Source organism: Plectropomus leopardus, chromosome 2 (assembly GCF_026936395.1).
Source record: "Plectropomus leopardus strain MGB_pleo_1.0 chromosome 2, ASM2693639v1, whole genome shotgun sequence".
Classification (NCBI taxonomy): Eukaryota; Metazoa; Chordata; class Actinopteri; order Perciformes; family Serranidae; genus Plectropomus; species Plectropomus leopardus.
Window position 1 is genome coordinate 17081525 of NC_142177.1, and position 27937 is coordinate 17109461.

The 27937-nt window shown below is 39.9% G+C and overlaps 1 protein-coding gene and 4 non-coding genes across 6 annotated transcripts in view; 3 read left to right on the forward strand and 2 right to left on the reverse strand.

Annotated features, from left to right (window-relative positions):
• Nucleotides 1-23344, forward strand: part of fgd5a (FYVE, RhoGEF and PH domain containing 5a) — a 43928-nt gene extending 20584 nt beyond the window's left edge. The window contains exons 7-21 of one of the 2 annotated variants that reach the window (XM_042502685.2): nucleotides 938-1094; nucleotides 8148-8238; nucleotides 8802-8852; nucleotides 9064-9122; nucleotides 9828-9899; nucleotides 10057-10125; nucleotides 13391-13474; nucleotides 13570-13649; nucleotides 13796-13892; nucleotides 14076-14213; nucleotides 14547-14649; nucleotides 14751-14887; nucleotides 18150-18278; nucleotides 18664-18818; nucleotides 21302-23344. In XM_042502685.2, coding sequence (XP_042358619.2) covers nucleotides 938-1094; nucleotides 8148-8238; nucleotides 8802-8852; nucleotides 9064-9122; nucleotides 9828-9899; nucleotides 10057-10125; nucleotides 13391-13474; nucleotides 13570-13649; nucleotides 13796-13892; nucleotides 14076-14213; nucleotides 14547-14649; nucleotides 14751-14887; nucleotides 18150-18278; nucleotides 18664-18818; nucleotides 21302-21338 — 1459 coding nt within the window. In that variant the 3' untranslated portion in view covers nucleotides 21339-23344. The remainder of the gene's footprint in view (nucleotides 1-937; nucleotides 1095-8147; nucleotides 8239-8801; nucleotides 8853-9063; nucleotides 9123-9827; nucleotides 9900-10056; nucleotides 10126-13390; nucleotides 13475-13569; nucleotides 13650-13795; nucleotides 13893-14075; nucleotides 14214-14546; nucleotides 14650-14750; nucleotides 14888-18149; nucleotides 18279-18663; nucleotides 18819-21301) is intronic. The other variant, XM_042502694.2, reaches the window with a different exon arrangement.
• On the reverse strand, nucleotides 16001-16072 carry trnae-cuc (transfer RNA glutamic acid (anticodon CUC)). Its single transcript has one exon. It is a non-coding gene; the product is annotated as a tRNA-Glu (tRNA).
• Nucleotides 16994-17065, forward strand: trnae-cuc (transfer RNA glutamic acid (anticodon CUC)). The gene has a single exon. It is a non-coding gene; the product is annotated as a tRNA-Glu (tRNA).
• Nucleotides 17593-17664, forward strand: trnae-cuc (transfer RNA glutamic acid (anticodon CUC)). Its single transcript has one exon. It is a non-coding gene; the product is annotated as a tRNA-Glu (tRNA).
• trnae-cuc (transfer RNA glutamic acid (anticodon CUC)) lies at nucleotides 18891-18962 on the reverse strand. The gene has a single exon. It is a non-coding gene; the product is annotated as a tRNA-Glu (tRNA).
• Nucleotides 23345-27937: the final 4593 nt, after the last annotated feature.

Genomic DNA, 27937 nt, shown 5'->3' on the forward strand with positions numbered 1-27937 from the left:
ACCAGTGTATAAATGTGTGCATGCATGGGTGAATTTGACTCGTAGTGTGAAAGCACTTTGATAAGACCTCAGTTCAACTTAAGGAGAAGAACAAATAAAAGCAAAAAAGGGGGGCGGAGGGTCAACTAAGCAAACATAAAAATTTAATTCTCCACGTAGGTCAAAATAATAACTTCACTATCCTAGCTCTGCTTTAAAATGCATGGTGGGATGACAGTTATTTTAAAGGTCCTTTGAAGGTTAAAGGTTTCGTTATGTTGTGTACTTTGTTTTCGGGTTTTCATGTTCTGTTTCCTGTTTTATTTTGTATTATCACTTCTCATGTGTCATGTCTGTTGTTTCCCTTCTTTCCCTTTCCCACCTACCCCAGCTGTGTGTGTTTGTCCTGATCAGTTCCCTGTGATATACCTGTGTGTTTCCCTTTGTTCCTTGTCAGTTCGTCTGTTATCCCTGTTGTCATCCTGTCCGTCATTGTGATCCTCCGTGTTGTTTGCTCCTGTTTTCACATGAGTTCTTCCTTGTTATCCTGGTTGGTTCAGTTTATTTTTTGATTCGTGTTTTATTTGTACTTTGCATTTTTGTTTCCTGCTTGTTTTTTGTACGTTATTATTCAGCATTTAGGCTGGCTTTTTGTTTGTACACCTGTCTGTTCTTTCTGTTCTTCATTTGGGTCCTCATCTGAACTCACTTGCTTGGCAGCAAACTCCACCACACAGAAGTGCTTTGGAGCAGTTCACTGAATACTCGGGAGTTTTTTAAATTAATGGACTTCTGTGTCCTTTTGAAAAACATCCTAAAGCTTTGTATCAATTGTTCTTGGCATACACTTTACATAATAGACTACGAATATTTGCATTAATTTAAGCATTCACTGTGAAATGATTAAAGAATGTACTTAATCTCAGATTTTTTTATTTTTATTTTTATTTCTGTGTAGGGAGGAGAGCCAAAGGGTCGTAGATGTGATCCTGTCACGTCGGGAGGATTTTCGGGTGTTTGACACCTTTATCTCAGAGTATGATCGCAGCATGTCCTTACTGGAGGAGAGCTGCAGGGACAACCACGCCTTCTCCAATATCGTCAAGAAATTTGAGGTAAAACACTGAACCCACAAACTAAAACATGAACAGATAAAACAGCTTTTACTGTGTCTGTTCCCATTATGTCCCCTTTGTTTATTATTATTTTACTGAGCATACTGATTGTTGATTCAGAGCACTACTCACTACAATATTTTGGCAGCCACATATTCAAATCTCTGGTTCAGTTTCTGCGTTTGTGAAGTGGAAGTAAAGCCTTGTGTGAGAATTGAACCTTGTGTGAGAATTGAGCAGAAGTGAACCTGGTATTTCCCCTGGCACTCACTCGACCGCTCTCAACTTAGATTTTGTCACCCAGCTTCCGCGGGGAGATAATGGCCTTTCTAAACCATCTCTATCCTGCTTCTCTCCACGGGCCTGACCTTTCCTCTGTCATGCTTGCATATTTTATACCCACTCAACACCAAATACTCATTCTTTGTCCAGCATGGATCTCTACATCCTTGATACTCCCTGGAGAGCAGGGAAGTGGGATTTGGGTGACGGGATCAAAATTCAGCAAATGCTCATTCTTAAACCATCGTGGTGGTCCACAGATTGTGTGCCTGCCTGGTCCACTTAAGCAACACTTTACCCTTAATGTTGAATCAGAATGGGAATAGTTCAAGCTGGGGACAGTAAAACGGACTATTTCTAACTAAAAGACAGGATATTAAGAGAGCTCACAGATAAGACCACAGAAATACAACGATAGATTTCTTATTTCCATGTGGCTGTATCCTGGTCTTTACAATTGATTCACAATTTACAGAGCTAAATCCTCTGTGCAGCAGCACATCAGTCACTCTGAATAACAAAAATACCATCACCAAGCTACTGTTTTTGTTAAAAGTAAAGTTACCTATTCATCTCAGCACCCCCCTCGTAACTGTAGAATTATCAGTCCCATGCTGTACTCTTATTCACTGTGAGTGGCTGACACAATGGTTCCAGGCGTTTCTAGTTTGATAAGAAAAGCGAACGGACAAGCCACCAACTGTCTCCGCTCATGAATATTCAGAAGCAGCTGCCCCTTCCCAGGAAAACTTTGGCTCTGCCAGACTTCAGTGGAGTGGATTTAAATAGAAGAGAGTGGAGGTGAGAGATGAAGAGTCTAAAACCGTCATACTGACCTTAAGTATCTTACAGCACGTTTTCACACCTGGTCTGTGTCAGCTAATGATTAAGCCCTCTGTAACCTTGATCAAAGTCAATAATGTGCCACTTCATTTCAGCCTCATGAAGTTGATATTAATCCCTTTTATCACATCATAAACCACTAACTGATATCTGGAGTAGCCATAAATGGATTGACATGCAAAGCATAGATGTATGGCAAGATCTTATCTAAAGACACAAGTCCTTTTTTTCCCTGCAGAAAGAAAAGGGCTGGGCAATATGAAGACAATCAAATATTTAACAACAAACAATATTTTTGATCAAATACCTTGATATTGATTATGCAACAATATTGTAGGCTTACTATTGGTACTTTTACTAAATATTTACTAAACAGTACCTCCAAGGCTGAAAAATGAAGCCAATGCAGTGCCAAAAACTACAGTTCATCAACTGGCCACTTGAGGCTGACGAATCAAACCCTGTAGACCCTCATGTTAAAATGCCAAGCTTTACAGCAGAGAAACAAAATGTTTACAGCCTAATACGAAAAAACGTTTTGGTCTCTACAACTAATTTTACTAACTGTACAGTGCTTGGATTTTTATATAACTCACACAATTAGGCCTACATATTATTAACTGTGTTATTTATAGTTCATTTGAACGTGTTAGTCACCTGAAAAAGTTCAACTAGTAAGTACATTTTGTTTCAATGATTTTAAGCATGTTTTGGCCGGAAAAATATGGCATTAGTATTAGTATGATCACAGCAAACTACAGCTGTAAATGCACCATCCTAACTAAGCTAGCTATCATCAGTACTGTGGATATAATGACTAAGTGGGCAAAGACAAAAAATAAAACATCTACAATGGTCTGATAAGTCCATAAAATTACATCATTGTACTGTAATGCAGCCTTTAAAACCAGGAAAACAAATCACTTGCTGTGTTATATCCAAAGGAGGAGGAGGAGATATCTAGGACGATATCTTGTCTCATATCATGATATGGATATAATATTGCTACATTTTCCAGCCTTACAGAAAGCTTGGTCTGAATAAAAATCAGACTATTTTTCCCCACTCCTCATTTGTGTCCTTGCGAAGGCTGTGATTCATCTTCCGCCTCTGAAATTAACACCCAGAGGCATATTCAATAACCTTTGCTCAGTCCACTGGCAGATTCACCACATCTGCCACTGCCTGTGCACACTGCATATCGTATTTACCTTTCCCATACTGCATATAAGCCTATAATCTGAGGTCTGTCCTGCCCACCCTCCCACACCGGGGCATTGTGTGTGTGTGTGTGTGTGTGTGTGTGTGTGTGTGATGGATGTTGCATTGAATCGGAGCACTGCTTTGGGAATTGTGAGTTGTGTGTGACCCCACTGTAATGAGGAGAAGGAGGGCCAAGGGAGAGCAAGGAGGATCCTACGGGTCGCGAGACTCCCTATATGTACTACTGAGATGGCTGACGGTCATTTATCTGTTTCACTGCGTGACACCTCACAAGTCATTATACTCTAAAAGTGTGGAAACGCTGATTTCAACGTTTTAATTTACTGCTTGCAGCTATTTTTGTGAATTTAAAAACAATCATCAATCTCTGCCATTTTATTCTCTTTCTTCGTTCCAAGACTTAAACCCTTACCTCCCTCAACATGTCTCTTTTTTTTCCACCCTCCTGCTCCTTCCTGTGGCTTTTTTTTCTGCTACCAGAGTCCGACAGTATAAGTGGTAGTAATTTCATTGTGGATGTGGTGATGACAGTGATGAAGTAGCCACAGACCCTGATCAGATCAGAGCTAGACCCTTACAGGATTAAAGCCTCCTCTCCTCTCCACAGCCAGTTGCTTGTTTACCTCACCATCTATAAACATTGGCCAACCCAGTGTTTGTGTCTACATGTGTATGTGTGTGTCTCTGTGTGTGTGTGTGTGTGTGTGTGTTTGTGTGTGTGTGCGTGTGTCCCTTTTGTGTATGAGTGTGCACCTCATTGTAGTGGCGTCAGTTTGTTTTGCAGGGGCATGTCCATACACAAATTGCGTGGATCTTGTGAAACTACTTTTATGAAACCTCTTTCCAAAGCACGCCAGCTTGGATTTATATTCATGCCATGGCTTGAGTTTGTGTACAGCCTGTGTGTGTTTCGTCTTGTGCAAGAAGCCCAGGAGGAGAGGAGGAGGCTGTGCAGCAGGTGGACAGAGAGCGATAGAGGGAGAGAGCGATGGAGTGAATTCCTTGTAAAGGCAGCTGGGCAATGAGGCAGACAGAAGCTAATTAGAGAAGCAGCCTCCTTTACAACTCCCCAATTAGATCAGTAGTGTGTGCGCAGGCAGCAAATCAGCTGGCCGTGACAGAGTCTGAAAGGTGTGTTTGTTTGCATGTGTGCGCGTGTGTATGTGTTTATCTCCCAGCACGAGGCTTCACACGCTCTCTCCCCCTCCATTTGGCTCGCTCACCCAAACAAACCACACGCTAATTACCATCTCTGGAAAGCCACTTCCTCTGAACAAGTGTCAATTGGATGACAATTTACAAGCAACACTTGAGGAGAGCGGATGTTCTGAAGCCAAGCGGGTTTAATAATGGCAGGCTGGTTATTATTGTACTCGGTGCATCACACAGTCATCATGAGAGAGGAGGAGAGAGTAAGGGGGACAGAAAAGTGAACAAAACTCAAACAGAGGTTGTTGCTAAGCCTTGGTGCCTACAGATGTGTTTTATGAGGGTGGTGCAACAAATCCAGAAGCCATAACTGTATTCAAGGTATTCAATCATGTTGTTTAAGTGTATAGACTTGTTGAAAACTATGTCAACACGGAGAGTTAATGAATGGCTTACTAAAATACTTTGATTCTTATTTTACAGTTAATTATACAAATAAGGGCTGTGTGAAATGACGAAGTATATTATCTGACGATCAAAGTATTGTTTCATATTATGCTATATCGTTTATTTTGTTTATGTCATCTGATATCGCTTTACATAAATACTTTTTTTTTTTAGCTTAACAGTACTTCATTTACCCTATATTTTAATTTATTTAGCATTATAACTGTTTTATTAAACTTTATTTTAACAGTAGTATATATAGCTTTATTTTATGGCAGTAGCTTCTTAATTTGTAATTGTAGATATTGTAATAATTTTGTATTTTAGTAGTTAACCGTAGTTCAGGGTAGATTTAAAAAATATCAAAATATATATTGTGTATCACAATATAGCCTAAAAATATTGTGATATTATTTTAAAGCTGTATTGCCCAGACCTATTACTAATTATCTAAATTATCTGATGTCCATAGACTAATACTGAACATTTAGAGTTGTACATCAAATCTTTGTTAATGTGTTACGTATCTTAAAGTGTTTGGTGATTAATTGTTCTTCAAATAGGCTGGTTGTCCTTTTCCTTAAAAAGGCGGACATACAGCTTTAATGTGAAGCAGTGTGTTTAAGTTAAATTTATTGTTTAATTTATTGGGGAAATTTGGTTGCAGCTGGGCATTAAAAACTCATTCAATACCTCAAATAGAACAACATAAAAGACAACATACTCCACAGAACATAGAGACCACAATACAACACAGTAAATGCAAATTCAGCCTTCTTATTGCAGTCCAGACAAATTATTATTTTTTAGTCCTTAGAGACTCTATATCTTGAAGGTAGAAGCTCAAACTCCCTCTGCAGTGGGTGGTCATTACAGCCCAATATGACAGGGGTCTTCCTTAGGACCCACATATAAAAGTCAGGGAGCTGTGATTGTAAGGAACAAAACATTTAATGGGCAAAAGGCTTCTCAAGTTTTTGGGGACTTGTGGGTGCAAAATGAACCCATTTTCATTCAGGTATCTTGTAATCAGAGTTAAAAGAACCTCTTTAAAATTGGCTGTGGCAGTTGTTACTTCGGCAACATTTTGACAAATTTTGGAGCGTTATTTAGCTCCCTTCTCAAACAAGCTATGCAAACATGGTTGGTAACAATGCATTTCTTAGGTTTATTAGTTTCAAAAGATACAACTAAGATGTTCTGTAAAACTTTATTTAATAGTCCTGGCTAGTATTTGCTTAAATCACTGAACTCAGCAGGATCATATTTGAGGCATGCGTCTATATAGGACAGGCTTTTAATTCCATTCACACAAAACTGTTGCTCCCAATGATGTTAAATACAATCAAATTGTTTATTTAAGCCTCTTTTATTGTGCCTCTCTTGTCTACTGTTTCGGTATTAGTGTCTTCTTTGGCGCTTATTGTTTCAGTAAAATGGACTGAAAGACTGAATTGTAGAGAATCTTACTGAGCCAACAATGTGTGTATTGACAAAAGTTTAAACATAACACCTAACGAAATCTCCAATCGCCAACAACCTGATTTCCAAAGAACTTCCATAAAAATGAACTGCATGGCAACCAGACCAGGCCTCTAATTCGGACAGACGTTTATCTATTTTTTTTATCCGTTTATCAAAATGTGTAGCCACACTGGGCTTATATTTGAAGTTTTATGCTAACTTAAAAAATGAGTGTGCCACAACCTTCTTAATACAGTCGTGTCGGCCTTCAATTATTTTCGCCAGGGAAAGCAAGTGAGGGGGCCAGCAATTGTATCGGGGGGGCCATGGCCTCCCCCGGCCCACCCCTTTGGGGCGCCACTGTTAAGTTGCTAGGTTAAGGAGAAAAGGATGATGAAACGGAAAAAGAAAAGAAACTAAAAGAGGTAGTGAATATCTGTGAATGCCTGGTCATTAAAAGAGGCCTCAGCTCTCTGTTTTACTTTTAATTCCTGCTCTCTAGATTGAGATAATGAAGACAAAGAGTGGTGTGTTTAAGTAGCATCCCATCCCTCCCCTTTAATGGCCAAATCAGTGTTATCTCATTGCCAGCGTAAGGTCTGTGCGTGTGTGTTTGCTTGTGTGTGGAGGGGCACATCAATAATATATTCTATGTGTTTGTGAATGTGTCTGAGATGAGTTCAGTGTGTGTGTGTGTGTGTTTGCGTGGGTTCCTGTGGGTGTGTGGGTGTTTTTGCAGTGTAAATAAGATGAAGATGCTGTTTCCCGCAGGGTGCTATCTGTGCCTCTCTAATGAAGGATAGGACTTCATTGGATTAGAAAAGACTGCGTGTATGTGTGTGCACACACGCTTCGAGTCCCCCGTTGCTCCTCTACTGCTCAGGGCATAAATACCTGTCAGAGACAATTAGATCCTGATTGATTTTCTAAAGCTCACTTTGATTGTGCCAATTTCTGTCCCCTTTCACCTGCAAATGACTATTCCGAGAAGAAGAATGGGAGTTGTTCAGGATTTTTTGTGTGCCTGAAAGATGCGTGAAGGTCATCTGGTCTGATAGTGTCCCCATGGTCACTTGTGACCTTGACTTGCAGCATTGTATCATGTAGATTACCTTCAGAGCACTGAGGTTTTCTGAGTGTGCTTCAGGAACACCCTGGGTCCTTTCATGGGACATCACAATGGGAAAGATTTAAAAGGTACACTATGCCGGGACTATCGGTTACTGTTCGCTAACAAAACTGAATGTGAAAGCCAACCTCAGATTACCTTTTGTTTTGGAACAGCTTGCTATGTTTGCATTTTTTGGCACCGTGTCCAGCTTCCTCTTGTATGCGTGCTACTTACTGTCTGGCACCTGGTCATGACATTTTTAAAAGTCGCGACCTCACCTGTGTGTTGTGCGCAGGAATTTCCCAAACACAGCAAAATAAGGAAATACAGGCAGAGGGAAAAGGGATTACTTTTGTATGAGTGTATGCATTGATTCTCAGGAAATCCTGCATAGAAAACCTTTAATATTAATTTTATTGAGTTTAAATCCTCTTTACAGCATCTGTTGTGACAGGCTATGTGTGCATATATCTTTTTAAAATGTGTGTTTTGTGTGTGTGTGTGTGTGTGTGTGTGTGTGTGTGTGTGTGCAGACAAGAAGCCCAGAAGAAGCTGAAGTCCCACTGAAACACCAGCTGCTGCAGGTTATAGTGAGAGTACTTCAATACCGAATGTTACTCACAGGTAACACACAATCACACTCAGTATGTGGTAATCTCTAAAGCAAGCCTGTGTCATTTTTGTTCAGTACTGGCCATTACAGCCAGCAGTAGCTATGAAGTTAGCACTTTTTTAGCTTTATATGAAGTTATGAAGCTAAAAAAGTGCTAAAACTTTGTATAACAGTAGCACATGTATAGAAGAGTCAACTATAGATAGAGTGGTGCATGAATGAGCCTTGAATCTCACTACCAGTTCCCTCATTTCTAATGTAATGTTTTTTTTGTTTCGATGCCTGAAAAAAGGTCAGTGTTAACACAAACTTGAGAGACTTTCACATTTTGCTCTACAACATAAAATACATCAGAAATAGCCTATACTGAAGTGAGTAAGTCTGTATTTCATAGCTCATTAATGCAGGCTTTTATATGGAAGAGGAAAAAGTGGTCCTTCTTCTTTAAAAGGCTGTATACTTTCGCTTTTAATATAATCACAATGTTGTGGAATAAGCATGAAATTTTGAGCAGTTTATCAGTTTGAGCTCCATATTTTCGTGTCTTAATTTTTTCTTTTTCTGTCTTCTCCAGATTACCTGAACAACCTCTCTCCTGACTCTAAAGAATATGAGGACACACAAGGTAAACCTGCTAAATGGAGCTCTGCGATCTTCATAACTAGAACCGTAATAATGATGTTTTTTCATTAGTGAAAGACATACTGACATACATTGCAGCTGCTCGACATGAATCAAGCGTTATTTGTTGAGCCACAGTCACTGAGTGTGTCTTTATTGAATTGGCTTTTGCATAAATCTCTCTTTCTCTCTTTCTCTCTCTGTTTGTGTTGCAGCTGCCTTGGTGATCGTGTCCGAGGTGGCAGACCAGGCCAATGACAATCTGAAGCAGGGGGTGAGTTCGGTCTGGATACACTCCATGTGTTTCCAACATTCAGACTGTTTAGCTCCTGTCAAGTTTGATATATTCACAGCCCAGCGTGCCGTTATTGAGACGCGTCTTTATGTCCCACTTGGCAATGAAAGAGCAATTTTTTGGATGGAGCTCAGGCGTGAAGAAGTTAGACAGCTGAGGTTTTCCTCTGTATGAATCCTTCTTCTTGATGACATGCTGGAGTGAAGGAGAGGTCTATCCCTCTTTGGCACAGTTTGTTGATTAACGCACAGAGGCAAGGAAAGATGATGTCATCACAAAGTCCCAGGTGTATCATTACAAAAGGGAGCAGTGTAAGGGTGGACATGACTTACGCCCCCCTCAGACCCGAGCAGTTCATGGAGATAATTTACAAACCCTGCCCCCACTGTCTCTCTCACTGCCTCTCACTGTCAAGATCCCCTGCGCCTCCCTTTGGCTTCTCTCCTCTGTTTATCACACTCGCTTTTTTCCCTCCTCTGTGCACATGCAGCGACACACGCGCAGGCTGACAGACAGTGGAAACACAGGCTCCCTCTATCTCTGTCCCCCCCTATTCAGTTTTTAGTATCACATCCCTTTCCGCCTCCCTCCCTTTCACTCACCAACAAGCAAGGACAGTTTCATTCTCTGTCTCCTCTTCCGTCCATCATTATAATCTCACTCCATCTCTCTCTGCTCCCTCAGGAGAACTTGCTGCGTCTGGTCCACATAGAGTACAGTGTGAAGGGCAAGAGGGACCTCCTGAAGCCAGGAAGGGTGAGCACCATGTGGCCAGTGTTACTGTCACACTGTCAAAACACAGCAACACAGCCTTCAGCAGTATTTGAAGGCTGGTGTAAACAGCAAGTTTATGGCCAAATACGCCTTTTTAATGCATTTTCTGTGTGTCTGTGTGTCCTGTTTCTTCTGGCAGATGTTTGTCAAAGAGGGCACACTCATGAAGGTCTCGAGGAAAAGCAGGCAGCCCCGACACCTGTTTCTGGTAAAATTCTTTCCATATTACTCTGTCAGACACATATTAAAATGTATTGGTTAGTGTTCAGACCTTTACGTGTACGGGGTAATTTCTATGTTCCCAAGCTCTATATAGGGCATAATGGGAACCTGAAAAAGATGTTCCCCAGCTTTGTATTCCTTTACTATGAGATGTGTTAGGTAAAGGGACTAAAATCATGACTCTTAGAGTGATGACATTGTACTTGCACTGTCTGTTTGGAGAACTCCTCCAAAATAAATTGTAGCTCAAAAAAAATCAGAAAACTACTGTAAGAATGAAGTTAATTTTAAAACAACAACAACAACTACTACTACTAACCAATAAATGATTTTTTTAAATGGCTAATTTAGGGTTTGAAAAGAGGTCTAAGGCCAACTTTAATTTTCATTTTTTAAGCAGGTAAGGGTTAGAAAAGAGGTCAAAGGTCAGGTAAGGTCCTTAAATATCCATAACATTTCCAATACCGAAATCCAATTCTACATGCAGTATGCAGTATCGATTTATTTATTACCCATTGTGTGACAACTTACTACTTTTAAAACGTAGCATATTTGTAATGATCCATAATTAAAATGAAACAGATGAATTTAAGTACTTTCTCATTTATCGATTCAAGTAGAACTTACACGAGGCAAATGTTCATATCCATTTTGTTTCACCATCCAGATCATTCAGCAGTAAGGAGCATACAGCCTGACCTTCAAAAATTGTTCCAGACAATCATAATGTCAAGAATTGGGTTTTAAATCTCCAATTATTGGCTTTTTCGAAATAAGACAATCTCTTAAGAGAGAATGCATCTGAGAACAATTTTTTCCCCAACCCCTACCTTGCTGTAGCTTCAAATTGAACAAACAGATTGAGAGTGGTATCAATCTTCTCACCTAACTCTGCGAGAAAACTATTTCTCTCTAGGTTGCTGAAATCATTGTATAATAACATATTCAAATATTTGGGTTAAGTGTGGAACTTTAAGACTCCATGTTTACATTATTTTTTCATCCATTTCCCCCAAATTTAGTCTCACACATTTGGTATCTCTGAACACTAGTGTTTAAAATAAAGGTCTGTGAGTCTTTAGTTAGAAATAAAAAAAGGGCTTACATCAGTGATTTGTCGCGGTGCACTACATTAGAAATCACCTGTTGTAATATTGTAGCAGTGTCAAAAGCTAAGCTAGCGTGGTCTGCGAAAGTATGGGGGAATGTTGGGCGGAGGTCGGTATGCAAGGTAGGTGAGTTTGGGAGGGGAGCACGAGGCCAAGGCTTTAAGACCTCCACTTGGCACCACACCCATTGAGAGAGGGCCTCCCTCTCCTCTCCGCTCTTCTCCTCTCCTCCCCTCTCAGGACTTGTTTTCCAGGGCCCCACTTCCTTACAGGATGTTTGGTGTGGGTCACTGGATGCTGGCTTCCTGTGTATTGGGAGGGGACTGACAGCAAAGTGAAGGCCAGACACCCTGTAGAATGCAGGGAGGAGGAGGCGGCGGAGGAGGGGTGGTGCTGGTGGTGCTACACAAACACATAATGTGAAATAGAGAAGCCCACTCTATTGTTCTATGTGCAATCAGTGCTGTCTCATGTTATGAATTATGCTTGAGCTACATATCCGCAGGAGCAGCATTTGTGATTTCAGCTTATTCTAGTTGATCCAAACAGAATATGTTTTTATCTTCACTTTGCTCTATTCCATCATTCTCCGAGTCCCTCTAAACAGGATTGCAGTTGAACGATTGCCGAAAAGTGTTTGTGGTTGATACTCGTAGGCTATTAGGGATATAAAACCATTCACTCGCTTGAAGTTGACGGCTTCAGTGGGTCAGGTGTTATTTATGGGCTTTTAAGGAAAGAGAATCCAAACAACAGTGAAGATGAAAGCCATCACTCACCTCAGGGATGGAGAGAGGATGCAACCATGTCATGAGCCTGGTCTCAGAGAAGAAAGAGAAGCAGGGTGAATGAGTGAGGGAAGGGATTATATGGTGGATGAAGATAGAGAAAGCTGCCAGAAGGAAGAGGATGTGAGTGAAAGAGGTTAGTGGAGGAGATGAAATGCCGCTGTTTCTAAAACTAAATGTCTTGGGTGTCAAGAGGTCGATTAGGTACATGTTGTGTCTCATCTGAGAAAGTCTTTTGTTAACTTGGCTGGGTTTCTGTGGAAGGAATCTTTGAGTGAATGAGCTTTTCAGGGTGGAGCAGACGAACTGCGGTGGCCACAGCCCAGAGGTCGCAGGCAGGGCCTCGGGCTTGGCTAACATGCACTGTTTTGTCTCCAGCCAGTCAGCCAGTGAACCTGTTAACTGCGGCTGTTTGTGTTGTTGTTGTTGTGGCCAAGGTGGCCGGTTCCACCCAGTCCTGGTTCTCAGTGTAGTTTGACAAGGCTGGGAGGGTCGATGGGAGGCCTGGAGCCTGGAGCAGGGTGGAGAATTCCTGGATGCTGCCTTTACAGCCCCAGCGGATGTTTAGAGCACACATTAGGTGTGACCAATTATGTCATCTCTTTTGTCTGGGAAGAAATGAAATACCCCTCATAACACAATGGGCTTCTCAGTGTGTTCACAGGATCACAATACTTTTGGTCTGACGAGCAAATAAACACCGTTAATGCCTCATTTTGTTGTGTGCATACATGGGAATTTTGTGCTGAGGGGTTGCACAGACGTGTGAATGCTGTGAAAGGAAACATGATTGAAGTAGTTGAGTCCAGAAAGTTACTAAAGGAAAGGAAAGGAAAGGAAAGGAAAGGAAAGGAAAAGGAAAGAAAGAAAAAACAAAGAGATGTGTGCTGCAATTGTTTTAGATATTTCTCTTAATGTGACACCACCACCCTGTGGTAAACAGGGGGTATTACATACTGAACAGCTGGGAAATGAGGTTTCACTGCATTGATGATTACTGAATGGGTCTGCTGGGCACATGCCCAGGGGCCCAAAATGTCCAGAGCCCCCCTGGCTGTCACCTGCAAAATGCCACTTAAAATTACAGCTGTCCAGTCCAGTAAGAGACTAGAAATTGACCACATAGAGATGCAAAAGAACTACAAAGAGAATCAAAATAACTACAAAGACAGGCAAAACAGCTGCAAAAAGACACAAAATTACTACAAAAACAGGCAAAACAGCTGTATAAAGACACAAAATTACTACAAAAACAGGCAAAACAGCTGCAAAGAGAGTTAAAATAACTGCAAAAACAGGCAAAACAACCTAACATAATATACCTTTTCTTTCCTCCCTCTATGTTCTTTATCAGATGAACGATATAATGCTGTACACCTACCCTCAGCAGGATGGAAAATACAGGCTGAAGAACACACTATCTCTCTCTGGGATGAAGGTACATTCACCTTTCTCATCTCCAACTTAATATCTGTACTAAAAGAGGGTTTTTTGGTTGAAATGTTTGTGTTTTTGCCCTTCTCATTCACAAAGGTAAGCAAACCTGTCCTAGACAATGTGCTGAACTGTCTAAGGATCGAGGTGTCTGACATCACCATTACACTCTCAGCCAGGTGAGCATCTGAGTGCCAAAACCTTGAAATGAAAGTGTGCAGATTTAGTTATGACTGACCCTATTCTCCTGCAAGACAATATGACTATATATGCTAAAGCCTGTTAGAAGTATTGGGTCAGATTGTTTGTGTTTTTCTCTCTTTAGCTCAGTTGGAGAGCGAGAGGATTGGTTCCACACGTTGAGTCGAGCCATAGCAGACCACGCTGCAGGACTCTGTACATTTGGTGGACCCTGCAGTGAGGTAAGACAAGTTTAAAAAGGCTGTTTTTCTTCTGGGTCGGTTCATAAAATTTGAATACTGAAATGATTACTGCAAAAATCACTCATATTCCTTTAACTAACAGTAATAATTAGGTGTTTTTATATGCAGTGGCATCTGTATATAATCCTTCATCACCTCATCTAACACTGTATGTGTCCACAGGCTCGTGAGAAGTTGTGGATGGCCCTGGGTGAGGCTGCTCCCGTACTGGTGCCAGTTTCTCATGTGATGATGTGCATGAACTGTACCTCCGACTTCAGCCTCACGCTGAGACGACACCACTGCAACGCCTGTGGCAAGGTCAGATACACATTTGCTAAAGGCATTTAGACAGGCTTTTCATCAAGTTTTTTTTGTTGGAGTTTGTTATATTCCAAATTCCTAAATATTGACCAAGATTTTCCTTTTTATTGTAAATGCATATCGGTTCCAAATATCAATTATCAGTCTCAATAACCACTAATAATCTCTACCAGTATTGGCCCTGAAAAACCAATATCGCTCGACCCCTACTGTTTATTGTTGATCAAATTGTTGTTTCTCCTTTTGGGTCAAAAATAAAGGATCAGGAAGTTAAAGAAAGCCCGTTAAAGCTGAATGTTGTCTTTCTCTGTGTTTTGTGTCTCTGTGCAGGTGGTGTGCCGTGCTTGTTCCAGGAACAGATACCCACTGAAGTACCTCAAAGACAGGGTGGCCAAAGTGTGTGACCACTGCTACGCTGAGCTCAGGAAACGAGGTGAATCTCAGCTTTTTGTGTAGTAGTGTCTCGTGAAGGATATGTTGGTGTGTTTCTTCCTCTTGTTTGATGTGGTAGTAACTGGAAGTGTGTGTTTGCAGGTGGCAGCGTGTCAGGGGCGTGCGGTAACTCCAGCCCTCGGACTCACCGGGCCAGCCGCCCCCTTTCTGCTGTCTTCCAGAGTCTGCAGCCCCCAAGTCTGTGGAAGAGCAGGAAGAGCATCTCCTCTCTCAACCAGGTGGACTACACTTGTACATCTGTACCTCTTTTTCCTTTCAACTTGCTTTTGACAAGCCTCAAAATAAGGCATCTCACAGGCACAATTTTGATCACAATGTATCACACACTGATGTCACTAACTCAGTGATGATATGGTCATAATATGCGTTTGGTGAGGTTGATGACAGTTGATTTGAGTTCAGTGTATTTTCCTATGAAAACATGCTGACTTTCAACACGATTGCCTACTGTAGAGCTATATGTCATACATTCTTAATCAGATGGACTCCACTATTGAATTACTAAGTAAACAATGTTCCCTGACTGGGAATCAAACCCAGGTTGTGGCAGCGAGAGCGCTAAATTCTAACCACTAGACCACCAGGGACATATACACCTCCTTGCACACCTGAGCTTTAAAAACAATCAGTAAAATCTTAAAATCAATTCTAAAATTAACAGTGAGCCAATGGTGGGAAGCCAGGATTGTGGTGATATAATGTCATCTGTTAAAACCTGTGAGAAGATATGATGGGGACCCCCTAATGGATCGTGTTGCTGTGTTTCATTGATGAGATGCTCTAAAGGAAAAAAGTGGGATTTCCTGATTGGGATTGTGCAGTCCCCACCAGCTGCAGCTCTAGGAGTAGCTACACCATGCATTATTATCATTTTATAAAAAAGGCATACATTTTTGTATTTCAGGAGATTTTCCCAACTGAGCAGATTATATTTCTTGAGAAAATGGCAATGATGAAAACTAAATGGCTTTTTGTCTAAAGTTTTAAGTTCTTGTTCCAGTTAAAAAAGCAGTCATAAATATTCATAATGCTTCATAATAACAGTATTTTTTGTAAGGATCATATGGTATGATCATTATCATAGTTGCAATACATTATAATTATGATTATAAGGGAGTTTCAGCAGTGAGTAAAAGCCCACAGTGATGTAGGGTGCATTTTTTAGGTTTTGGCTTTTGGAAAGGCAGGGAGCTCCAGGAGCTAGCAGCAAGAAGGGCAAGCGAAACAACATGTGCATACACTCCCCACACCTTGGTGACACAGGATTGTATTGCATTTTTGTAGTTTGTTGTTGAAACAGCTTGCAGATGTTTATAATTGCACAAAGAATATTCCCTGACCGGGAATCGAACCCGGGCCGCGGCGGTGAGAGCGCCGAATCCTAACCACTAGACCACCAGGGACCTGTCTTCTTCAACAGCAAGCCTGTGTGCTGGAATGTGAGGCATGTAGGACAGCTGATGCACTCAAGTTGTTAGTGTGAAGTGCAAAACAGCTGCAGACAAAGTTCACTTTTGACCTCTTTACCAAAAACAGGAATGTGAGACAATCTAGTGTCACCGCAGTATGGGGAGAGTGTGCAGATGAAAGCTGCTTGGCCTCCTCCCCGTGCCACCAGCTCCCGGAGTACCCTGGCTGTCTTTTGCTCACAGCACGGGCAGGGAGTTCACAGTGCTACCAGCACGGGGGAAGCCTGACACCTTTGAACTGTACACACTCTCCACACCACAGTGAGTTAAAGTCCCTCTTTAAAGCAGCCAGTTACCTCTGAGATTCACTTCTAATTATGATGATAATAAATAATAAAATCATTATAAAATATTACAACTATGTTAATAATACACACAAAAAATATTGTTACGAAGCATTAAGAATATTTATGAGTGCTCATAAGCACATTATTATGCATTACAAGTGTGTTTATAATGCGTTATAGACAAGAGCATCATAGACGATGTCACCCAAATCGTAATTGCAGGAGCAGGATTGCATGACATTTCTGTTTTTGCAGTAAAGAGGTTTTTATGTTGTACAACTATGATAATAATACCCTATGATCCTTGGAAAACAATATAATTGTTTTAAAGCATTGTGAATATTTATGAGTACTTGTAATTAGAATTACATAATGCTGTAAGCAGATTATAATGCACTATAAGTATGTTTATAGTGTCTCATAAACAAGAGCATCATAGACCATAACCTGCAAGATGGTTGCATTACATACCAGTTTTTTCAACCACTGTAGATAAGAACGAAGAGTGAAGAGGCAGATAGTGAATCCTACTGGCAGCTGTTTCACAAGTCACATATCCAGGTTTAAGTCCCTGGTGGTCTAGTGGTTAGGATTCGGCGCTCTCACCGCCGCGGCCCGGGTTCGATTCCCGGTCAGGGAATGTTATTTACTCACTCACTCAACAGGAGAAGCAATTTCATTCAGACCCAATGACACAAATTGATGCCCATATATGTGAAAAACAGACTGTTGAAAGTGAGCAGATTCTCCTTCAGGCAAAACGCTAAACTCCGTCAAATGGCCTAAACAGATATCTCTACAATAATTACAGCACAAACACCATGAATCAATGAACTAATCTTTCAGGCCTGAGAAGTGGTAGAGGCCATGTAATTAAGAATATATAACATAAAGCAGTAGAGTAGAGACTTATGTGTTAGAAGTCAGCATATTTTCACACAAAACCCAACTCAAATCAAATCTCTGTAACCTTGCCTGAATGCTTATCATGACCATATTAGTACTAAGTCAGTGACATTAGTTTGTGATCCATTGAGATCAAAATTGTGCCTGTAAAAAGCCACATTTTGAGTGTTGTAAAATCTAGGCCCAATTTTTTGTATAAGACACTAGCATCTTCATTGTATCAGGCCTATGATACATGCCAGGCTTGCAAAGGAAAACAGGTCCCTGGTGGTCTAGTGGTTAGGATTCGGCGCTCTCACCGCCGCGGCCCAGGTTCGATTCCCGGTCAGGGAATATGCTTTACTTACTAACTTGATGAAGCTCCAAAGACATAAAGTGTTTGTCAGAAGATACCTTTCAGTATTTGTCAGTGCTTATCAGACAGCTACATGTGTTAAAAGTCAGCAGGTTTTCATTCAAGCAAAGGACAAAACATATGCTGATTCCCTCACTTAATCATGAAGCATGACCATGTTTACATTGAAAAGCAGAAATGCCCTTTATGAGGTACAGTATGACACAAATAGATATACAGACATATATGTGTACATACTACATTAAAACCATAGTTGCTACATAAAGTGTTACCAAAATTAGATTTTCTGCTCTTATTGTCAATTCTTGTTGGAACTGTCAGAAAGAGTGGAGACTGGAGTCATTTGTAGTTTGTGGGTTGCATTATATTGCTTAAGTTTCCACTCATGTTATCCAGTCCTTCTATTTGTGTATCTGCATTGATGTAGGTTGATGTGAGTCTAATGTGTCATGCCTTTTGTCAGGTGTCGCTTACTGTGGAGGGCTCCACCATGAGCGGCAGCCTGCAGCGCCGGAAGAAGAGCAAGAGGAAGTGGAAGCGACTGTGGTTCCTCCTCAAAGACAAGGTGCTCTACACCTTCACAGCCCGTGAGGTGAGGGGGCACAGAGTCTCCCACACCAGCCCCAAAACACTCACACACTCTCTCATTATCACTACATCATGGAAGCATATCTTCACAGTCTTTGTCTATCCTTTTTCTTCTTCACATATGAAGCTTGGCAATGCAGCAAAGAACTATTCAACGCTCACACTTCCGCTGCTCAACCTTTCCTCCTCGGCAGAACATTTCATGTGACTAATGAAGGGATTCTCTGTGCTCTCTCTGTTTCTTTTAACAAGTGTGCAGCTGAGTGTTGCACTGCTTTGTTCTTCTTGAGACATGAAATTCTTGTTATTCACATATTACTGCTGACAGCGAGATTGGTTGTTTTTAACTTGTATGCCTGTGTTTGATGTCTTTACTCATGTATGACCAGGATAAAGTGGCTTCGGAGAGTCTACCTCTGCAGGGCTTCACTGTCAAGCTGACTGAGAGACCAGAGGGTGAGGAAAGCAGCAATGTGTTTCATCTCTACCACAAGAAGACTCTGTACTACACTTTCAGGGCCGATGATCCACACACGGCACGCAGGTACTGGTGATGTTTATGCAGATAGATATATGGCTTTTGATTTGGTATTGGAGCTGACAAGGTAAAACTGTGTTGCCTGACCGGGAATCGAACCCGGGCCGCGGCGGTGAGAGCGCCGAATCCTAACCACTAGACCACCAGGGATCTGCTAGTGTGTAAATGTGTGTGTGTGTCAACATGTGTGGAATGCGTAGCAGACAGTGAGGACAAACTGCCTGTGTATGCAGCTTTGTGCCTCCTTAGTGCAATTTCCTTTACACTACTGTATGACCTGTATTTTTTTTTTTTTTTGGTGCTTTGAATGTAAATAAGGTGTTAGGGTGCATGAAAAAAAGCATTAAAACAGAGTTTGCTTGTCAAGAAAAGGTGCCAGGGGAGCTTCCCCTTGATGTCCAGGCTTACGTTGCATTCCACTTTACCTCAGAAGTCGGCGGTCGGAGCTGGGAATGATGTCACACCCTAGCTGACCACATTCCAGTTCAACAAGTTCCAGTTTTCTTGGGAAAACCAAGATGTTGTTAACAATATCTGTTCTAGCCATTTTTAGCTATAGTTAGTAACAGCAGCGTAGCAACAAGTCCACAGATAGAAGATGGACAGGAATGTGTGTGCGATTGTTTTAATGGGAAACGATTGAGACGGAAGTGCTACTAACAATATATCACAACCACAGTTGATGCATAAAGAAGCCATCTTGAATTTTCAGGTTAAGGATGTTGAGGTTCTGCTGCCACGTGGGGTTGGAAATATGACTTGGGGCATTACACTTGGAATTTATGACTGGGAACTCCCTAGCACCATACTTACCTAATGTCTACAAATCCTTAAAAAAACTGTCATTTTGCAACAGTGGCCCAAGGCAAAGCAAGTAGAGTATTCCTGATTTAGACCTTTAGTTCATTTGTAAAGATTGTGTCTGTTTTTCAGGACATAAAACACTGCTTTGTTTTAATTCCAAGGTGTCATACCAGCTTTTGTATTCATTAGTTGTTTATTCTATCTGTATGTAGGTTCTGTAATGCTGGGATGTTTTCTAAAAAGTGTTAATCTGACAGCATTAGAGTCCGTATCTGTGACGGATAAAAATATGCTTGGGCATGATGAATATGTGGCTGTTTTTGGCATTCTTGGCATAGTGGCATAGTGTCAGTAACCAGTCAAGCTGACAGCTAATGCTTTTTTGTTGAAAGGCATTTGTTTTGTTTATCTCTTTCAGCTTAATCTGACTTGTACAAAAGGCACCGATTATCATAATGGCTTTTGACAATTTATTTGGATCAGCTTGTTACTTACTGTCAGCTTCATTTTTACAGGTTTCGCCTTGTACAAAGAGTTGAGATAGTGTTGAGTGCATATTTTTATAGACATGTACAGTAGAAAACAAGCAAATCCAGTTTACAGGAGACAGATCAACAAGTCAACCAAGTCGATACATCAGTCAGTATTAGCTTATGGCAGATATATTAGTGTCTTTGTATAAATCAGTTGATAAATGACAAGAAATTACAGTAGAGAAATGCTGAAATGCTGAACTACACTGACATAGACAGTGTCTCCATTACATGATTTTGTCACCTGTGAAATGTCCTTGTCAGTTTGCACCTCTATCAAACTTATTATCGCCTGATATATAAGCATTAGGTTGATTAAACTCCTAAATATTTATATCAGTGCCAGGTTAAAATATACAGTATCCATGTGATTATAATTTGCACAACATCATTTTATAGCAGTTTAGAAAGTAGAAGTTACAAAGAACTTGGCAGGAGGACGAAGGGAACAAAAGGGGAAAAAATTAGAGAGGAAAAATATAAATCATAAAAAGAAGTTAACAAAGTATACAGTAATATAATCCAGAAATAGAAAAGACACATAGGTTTGGAGATCCTTTATTTATCATGTGCAATGGTTTGTTGGTAATACTCTTAGTGCCACCGCCATATACACATTAACATGCACTAACAAGCAAAATTACAATAAGCAGCATTAGAACGTTATAGGAAAAATTATATATGTAATTGCTTGGAATAATAAATTTGAATTATAGGTCAGGGTCATTAAGTTACAAAAAGATTTTCAGATCAGCTATCATGCTCTGTTTCTCTCTACCTCATTGACCAAAACTTCACTTCCCTGTCATTATTCTGTGGATTTCTACAGTGTAAAAAATTTCGAAGCAATACGCATAGGGCACCCAAATGGCCAAACTGCTGTGCAGCAGTTTTAACAAATTAGTATTAGTTGCATTTCCACAGTGTTTGGGAAAAGCAGAGGTATCCTGACCTATAAACCTTCCTATGAGTCAAGCTCCGAAAAAAAGTTTGATCCCTCATTAACCATAATGCAACCAGTAGTATCTTTTTATGAGAACCTGTCAGCATGGTAAAAGCAGAAGTCTGGGACGAGTAAAGTGACCCTGTCCTGTAAAAATAAGTGGTGTGTTGTTTTAAATTTCTCTTGTTGCTTTTCTTGTGTTTTTTCAGATGGGTGAATGCCATGGAGGAGGCTACTGTTTTATAGCACCTGCTCAATGAAACAAAAAAGTCCTGCTGTCTGTGACTGCTACAAACTCCTCTGTGGAGCACAACATAGCTACCTGCTGCTTCTGAACTCAGACCGTCAGTAAGAAATCATCACATCTGACCTGTTGTGGAATATCGTGTGAGAATGTAACCATAAGACAAGGCTGCCACCCAATGGTAGGAAGGTAAACATGGGGGACGACACTATGTGGAAAGGAGAAGTGGAAATCACTTGTTGGAGATCATATGAAAACTCACTTTAGCCTCTACCTTTTAGGAGAAGCTTGGATACATCAAATTCTTTATATAAAGATAATTTTATTCCCTCTGTTTCACCTTTTTACAAGGCTAATCCCACAAAAAAAATGTTGCCCAGGTTCAACTCTTTGCTGTATTTTGGTGTCTTTTACCCAAGGTTCCACTGGATTATTAAACCACTCTTTTGGTTCTGCAGAAGAACCCACATCCTTCATTTTTTATATGCCAGACAGTGGGTGTTCAAATCAAACAATCGCTGCTCTGTAGTAGTATTCACAGCTAGTTAAAGGGAAAACATTGGTCACCGTTTTAGAGAAATATCTGGTATTCTGAATATATATTGTGAAATATACGCTGCAGATATTGCAGTGAATTATAGGAATTGTTTGTATAGAAAATGGTGTTACATGATGTTCTGAGTTAGAGGTCATTTTAATCATCCCAGTGTGTGTACATTATATTTCTTGTGGAGTTTTACTATTATATTGAAGCTAAAAAGCTACAGAATGACCCTCAGCATGACAACCACTCGACAGTATTTTTAAGGATGGATGCTTTCAAAGATACTTTGTATTCGAATCTGTATGTTTTTGAAGAAAAAAATGCCATACAGTTCTGAAGTGCCAATTTATTTCTTCCAGTTGAATGCAGTGAAATTTGCCGTTAATGATGAATGTGCCTGAAATTAAATTGTACTCCTTGTTTGTCTTTATATCATCAAAGTACTGTACATGTCTCCAGAAGAGACCTTGATAACATTAGCTTTTTATCTACTCTTATATACCTTAACCTTCTAGTATTTTGAACAGTTCAGTTACAGTCCAGTAACATAAGAAAATACTATTGTGCCATTTTTTATTAATTCCTTTTTTCATGCTGTATATACACTGCTGGACAAAATCACACTTTATGGAAACGTCTGGAAAAAAAAAAAGCCATTGTCATATGATCTATAAACTGCCAGTGTTAAGAGTCATCTGAGCCGCCCATGTCTTCAGCAGTAGTGTAACACTGGAGTTTCACTCTTCTCGACTGTTTTAACATAATCTCGTGTCTGTAGTTTCTCTTAAAGAGACAGTTCACCTTGAAATCAGAAATACATATTTTCCCTTGTCCTTCCTGATAGTGCTGTGTTACAGACTAGATTAGTTTGGTATGAATTGCAATACACCCGACAACACAACACAGTGCAGAAGGAAGTATGCATCTACTCACTCACAAGGTGTAGCTTGGTAGACAGAAAATAGTTCCTGTATGAAACTGCTGGGAACAAGGTCTGTGGATTAGTTTGAGTAATCAGGTCTAGAAAGAGACATTGCTGTTAGGTTTCTCAGATTTATTTATTTGTGCCATATAGTTCCATTACATTAGAGAGAAGGCAGACTTCTCTGCGGGTGATATCAATAACACTCAGCAAGTCACACCAAAACTAGATTGATTAATAGCTTTACAGGGAAGTGTAAAAATATGCCATTTTGATTTTGGGATGATTTGTCTCTTTAAATAACCTACCTAAAGGCATTATCTGCTCCATTTGGAATACAGCTGTGCTACATGTGATCTTTAACCCATCAAACTACATTATTTCTGAAGCACACTTTTGCTCATCATGTCCTGTTCAGCTTTTCTACCTGTTTCTTATCTGCCATACGTATAGTGTTATTATGGATTGTACCTCTTGCATATAGTGCATTGTAAATGTTTATGTATATAGATACATATAGAAATAAACTCCTTTAAAAAGTATACTTTGTGTGCTGTCACAGAGCTGTTTTGCCTTTTCTTACACATGATTTTTTTTCTTTACACTTAAACATGAACTCCTGCTTAGTGATGTCAATTCCAATACAGTATCTTCTACATTTTTACTGCCTTTGTGGAGCACAGTGTTCCCTTTTTGTTAAGAATATGTCATAAAGGTTAAGTTGTTTGGTAAACTGATGTCAGCATTTTGTATAAGCATGACTATTTTATCACAAGTTCTGCACATTTTCCATCTTTCAACTCCACCCCTATATCTACATGATATTAAAATATACAATTTAGTACAAAAATGAAGCACACTCAAAATGGCTTTATAAAGTAATTAAGTCAATTGTCTTACAAAATCGTAAAATACCAGGATAATGCTGAAATAAGTGCATAATAGACGGCATGTTTATGTTTCCATTGTTTGTTGCATTGGCAAACAGTTCAGTTAAGTGCGTTTCTCATCCAGCAGAGGGCAGCAGTGTGTCAAGCCATATACAGTAGATCTCAGCTAAATTGAATCAAACATACTGAAGACCAAAAACTTGAGAGCTCCTCCTGCATATTTCTGTTTGTCCGGCAGTATACACTTGATGCTGGGGTTGTTGAGTTTACACAGTTAAAACAAGATTGATAAATTAGATACAGTTGGAAAAGTGAAATTTTCACTTTCAGACCAAATATACTTGTGCATGATATGCACTACAAGTTCAGGTAGCTCTGTTTTTCATTATTAATGGGAAATTAATAGAACTGTGAGTATAAACCTTGTATTGCAAACATGTGTTGCTTCAAACAGACAACAAGAAAGGGAAAATCTACTATATATAATTAATTTATTTATTTGTTGATGGTTTGATGAGGTTATGTCATGTAAAAGTCAAGGGAGAGAAAGTCACTTCAAGCTGTTGCAGAGTCAGAAAGTCCCAGTTTACATCCTGCAACAATCAGTGTTGTGTCCATCCACTGCCATGTGTCCTTTGATGTAGCCTACATCATCTATTAAGTGTGCCAGCCTACTATGATGTCCTCTCTTGTCAGCACATTTTTCAGTTTTATATCAAAAGCCTATGATGCCCCCACTCTAAACAAGAAATACTCTATTTGTTAAGCCATCTTATTTTTATATTGTCATTGTAGATCACAATATGGTAATTCTGCATTACATTAATTATCACTACTATGATTAACCCAAAAGAGGCACTATAAATAGATTCCTGAATGGGCCTACACCTCACTGGTTTGGGGGCCCAAATAGTCAGGGGGCCCTGTGGCCTTCACTTGTAAAATGAAATTAATTTAACACATACCAATCAGGAAGAGACTCAAAATGACAAAGAGATAAAAAGAAACTGCAAACAGATGCAAAACTACCACAAGGAAACACAAAATGACCACAGATACTGCAAGAAAGATGCATAGCGACTACACAAAGATGCAAAACCACTACAAATTCTGAGTGTCTTGCTCCTGTGTAGGAGAGGTGGTGGGGCCATTTGCATATCTGTGCCCAGAGGCCCATTGTCTCATAATCAGCTCATGGAAGCACTCTGATTTTAGGTCAAATTAAAGTGACATATTTGTATTGTCCAGAGGATTATGCATCATTACTGGTAACCGTTGCCCTGTTGCAGATGTAACTTGGGCAAATATTAAACACATTTCCATCCACTGAAAGAAGAGATCGATAATGAGCCCTTCTTTTCACCCTATTCACTTCCCAGACTGCTGCATAATGCAAGCCATCTCAGATAAGTTAATTAGTTATACCAAAGAGTTCCACGAAGCCAAAACAACCCAGTCCGACAGCGATGGACCGCAACCAGGAAAGCAGTGCTAGCATGAATATTTAAAGACAAAGAAACAGCACAAAACATTTTGACCTATTTCTTTTTTAACATCTGCAATATTAATGATGGCGAATTAACCAAAACAGGCCCAACATGAGAGCTCACTAAAGAAAAGAAAAGGGATGTGGCTTCAGTTTATCAGCCAGTAAATGTCCTTTGAGCATTCAAAACTGGTATTTGATTTGCTCATTAATAATTTTAAAAGGCTGTCTGTACTGATAATAAAAAAAGAAAGGGAGCCGAGGGGAGCATTTGCTGAGGACACTGTTACTGGATACAGAGATCAAGACCAAGAGATCATTCCCAATTAGATGAGTAAAGATGAAGTGATTGCATGTCAGTCAGAAAGTAGGCAGAACAGAAAATAGGAAGATTGGGGTTGCTCTAGATACATGATCCCAGGAGTGTCAGTGACCCAATACTCACTTGAAGTACAGACAGAGAGAGAAGTGAGAAAGGCGTCGTAAGCAGGGAAAGTTTTCTTAAAGCACCTGAAAGTTAAAGACACCTTGTTCCACTTCTTGTCTTGAGCATGAAGTTGGTCACATGGTCTCTCACACATGCAAAATACATTCACAAAACCTTTGCCTTAGTAGCCAGGGAACCAGAGACGCAGAGAGTGATTAGATAACCGCCGGCAGGGTTGAATCAATAGCCTTCAATTTCTGTGGTCTCGGCGAATTGTAAGAAAAGGACCTCTAAAAATAGTGAAAGGACATCTTCTCCTTGCGCACATGAAAAGTTTCAAATCCACATCAGATAGAGATACAGTGCTTGTATTGCAAATCTCCAATAGGCAAAACAATGTGGAATCAAAAGAGAAAATTGATAAAGAAAAGTCAAAGAATGATGTGAGATTTAACAACAACTGGCCAACATTTTTACTGTGTTTCACAATCAAACAGTAAAACCTATGTTTGAAAGTCAAAGGGGCCTTTTTTCCAGAGTGGCCAACATGAAACTGGTAAATGCAAGTCAGCAACTTACCATGCTATAGACCCAAAATCATCCACATCACCAAACACTGAGGAGAGGGTTGTTAGAGGGGGACATGTTATTTTCTAGATGTAGAATATGTTCGACCAAAACCTGGGTGTCTTGACCACCATCAAAAAGGAACACCACTTAAATAAATAATTTCAGAGTGTTATTTCCATAGTTTTGAAAAGTTCAATTAATATAATTGTGAACATGAGCTACTCTCTCTCAATGCCAGAAACAAGGGAAGTAAGTCTTAAACTTTTGATTTCATCGAGTTTAAAGTGTTGAGCTCTTCCATAGACAATTAATGGGAGACTGACTCTGTGGACCCACGGACTGATTGTTTTCTATTTTTATACCAAAATTAGCTTTATTCTGTTGTAGTGTCCTTGGTGTTGAAACAGAAAGTGTATCTGTATATTCAGTACATTACCCTGGCTGCATTCAGCGTCATCTGCAACTATGGAGCAGCTCCAGACTTGAAAAGCTCAGAAAGCTCATGTCAGATATAGTATTCACAGGAAATAATCTGCTCAAAATTCATCCAAATGGCTTGTTTTACACAAACGTCCTGCAGTTATTTTGTTCACTGTTTGGGGTAATCACACAGGTAATCAGTTGTTTTGTGCTGTCATTGTTATGCATTGAATATATCAAATAACTTGAAAATATTCCACTCAGTCAGGGTTCATTAGTTAAGTAACAGGAAGTGTTCCACCTGATCTTTGTTTTTTGTCTAATGCTGCTATACACAAACTAATTCATGGAGAATATGTTAGACAATAGAGGATAAGTATGAATGACAGAGAAAAATAATCAACACAACAGGATGTACCGGAGTCCCGCTGATATTCCAGCTCAGCGTGTTATCTGCTGTTGTGGTTGGTGGTACAATAGTTTAAACACTTGTAGATGTCCTTTTGGCATTTTTTTATCAACACTTGAGAGGGAAATTACTGTGTCTAAAAGAGGAAGGTTATGCTGCTTTTAGAGATAACAAACCATGTCTTGCCAAATGTTTTACCACCAGTATGTTGACATGTATGTGCTCAGCCAACCCTATATCTGTCTAAATACTGGTCTGGTTTACCTCGAGGCCATTTGAAGGAAGAACCTGTTGAACTTCTTTGTCTACAAACACACGGTTATCTGTCTTGGAACATGAAAAGGCATGTGTGAAAGAAAAGAAGGCTGTGAAAGGCGAGGAACTGAAAACAGCTGAAAAAAGAGACGGAGATGTAAACAAGGACAGTTAGAGAAAAGCAGATTTAGTCTGCGGCATGACTCCTGATGAAAGGACTGTTTCTTTCCCTTTTTTAGAGATTGCTTTTCATCCCTCCCTCCCTGTGTCTGTTCCCCTCATTACTCATCGTGATGTTTGCCCTGGCACTGCTGGGATGGCAGAAATGGCCGTCACAACAGGAACCGTCTGGGTCCCCTGCCCAAATATGAGTCTAATTCACACAGCAAATATGAAGCCAGTGGTTTTATACAATATGCTGTGTCATGTCATGCTAGACTGTAAAATCTGACAAGTTGACTTGCTAAAATAATCTTGGAAACCGATTACCTTGATAAGATGTAAGTAAATATAACTATTGTCTAAATTTGTTTACTCTATAGCTAAGTGTAAAGTTTGCTAAAAAAAATTACTTTATTTACTTAATTTTGTGAAGTTGTTGCAACGTAAAAATGACAAGTGAAATTATCTATAAGTGTTAACAACTTTAGTAAATTAAGTTAGTCTGATTTAGCTTGA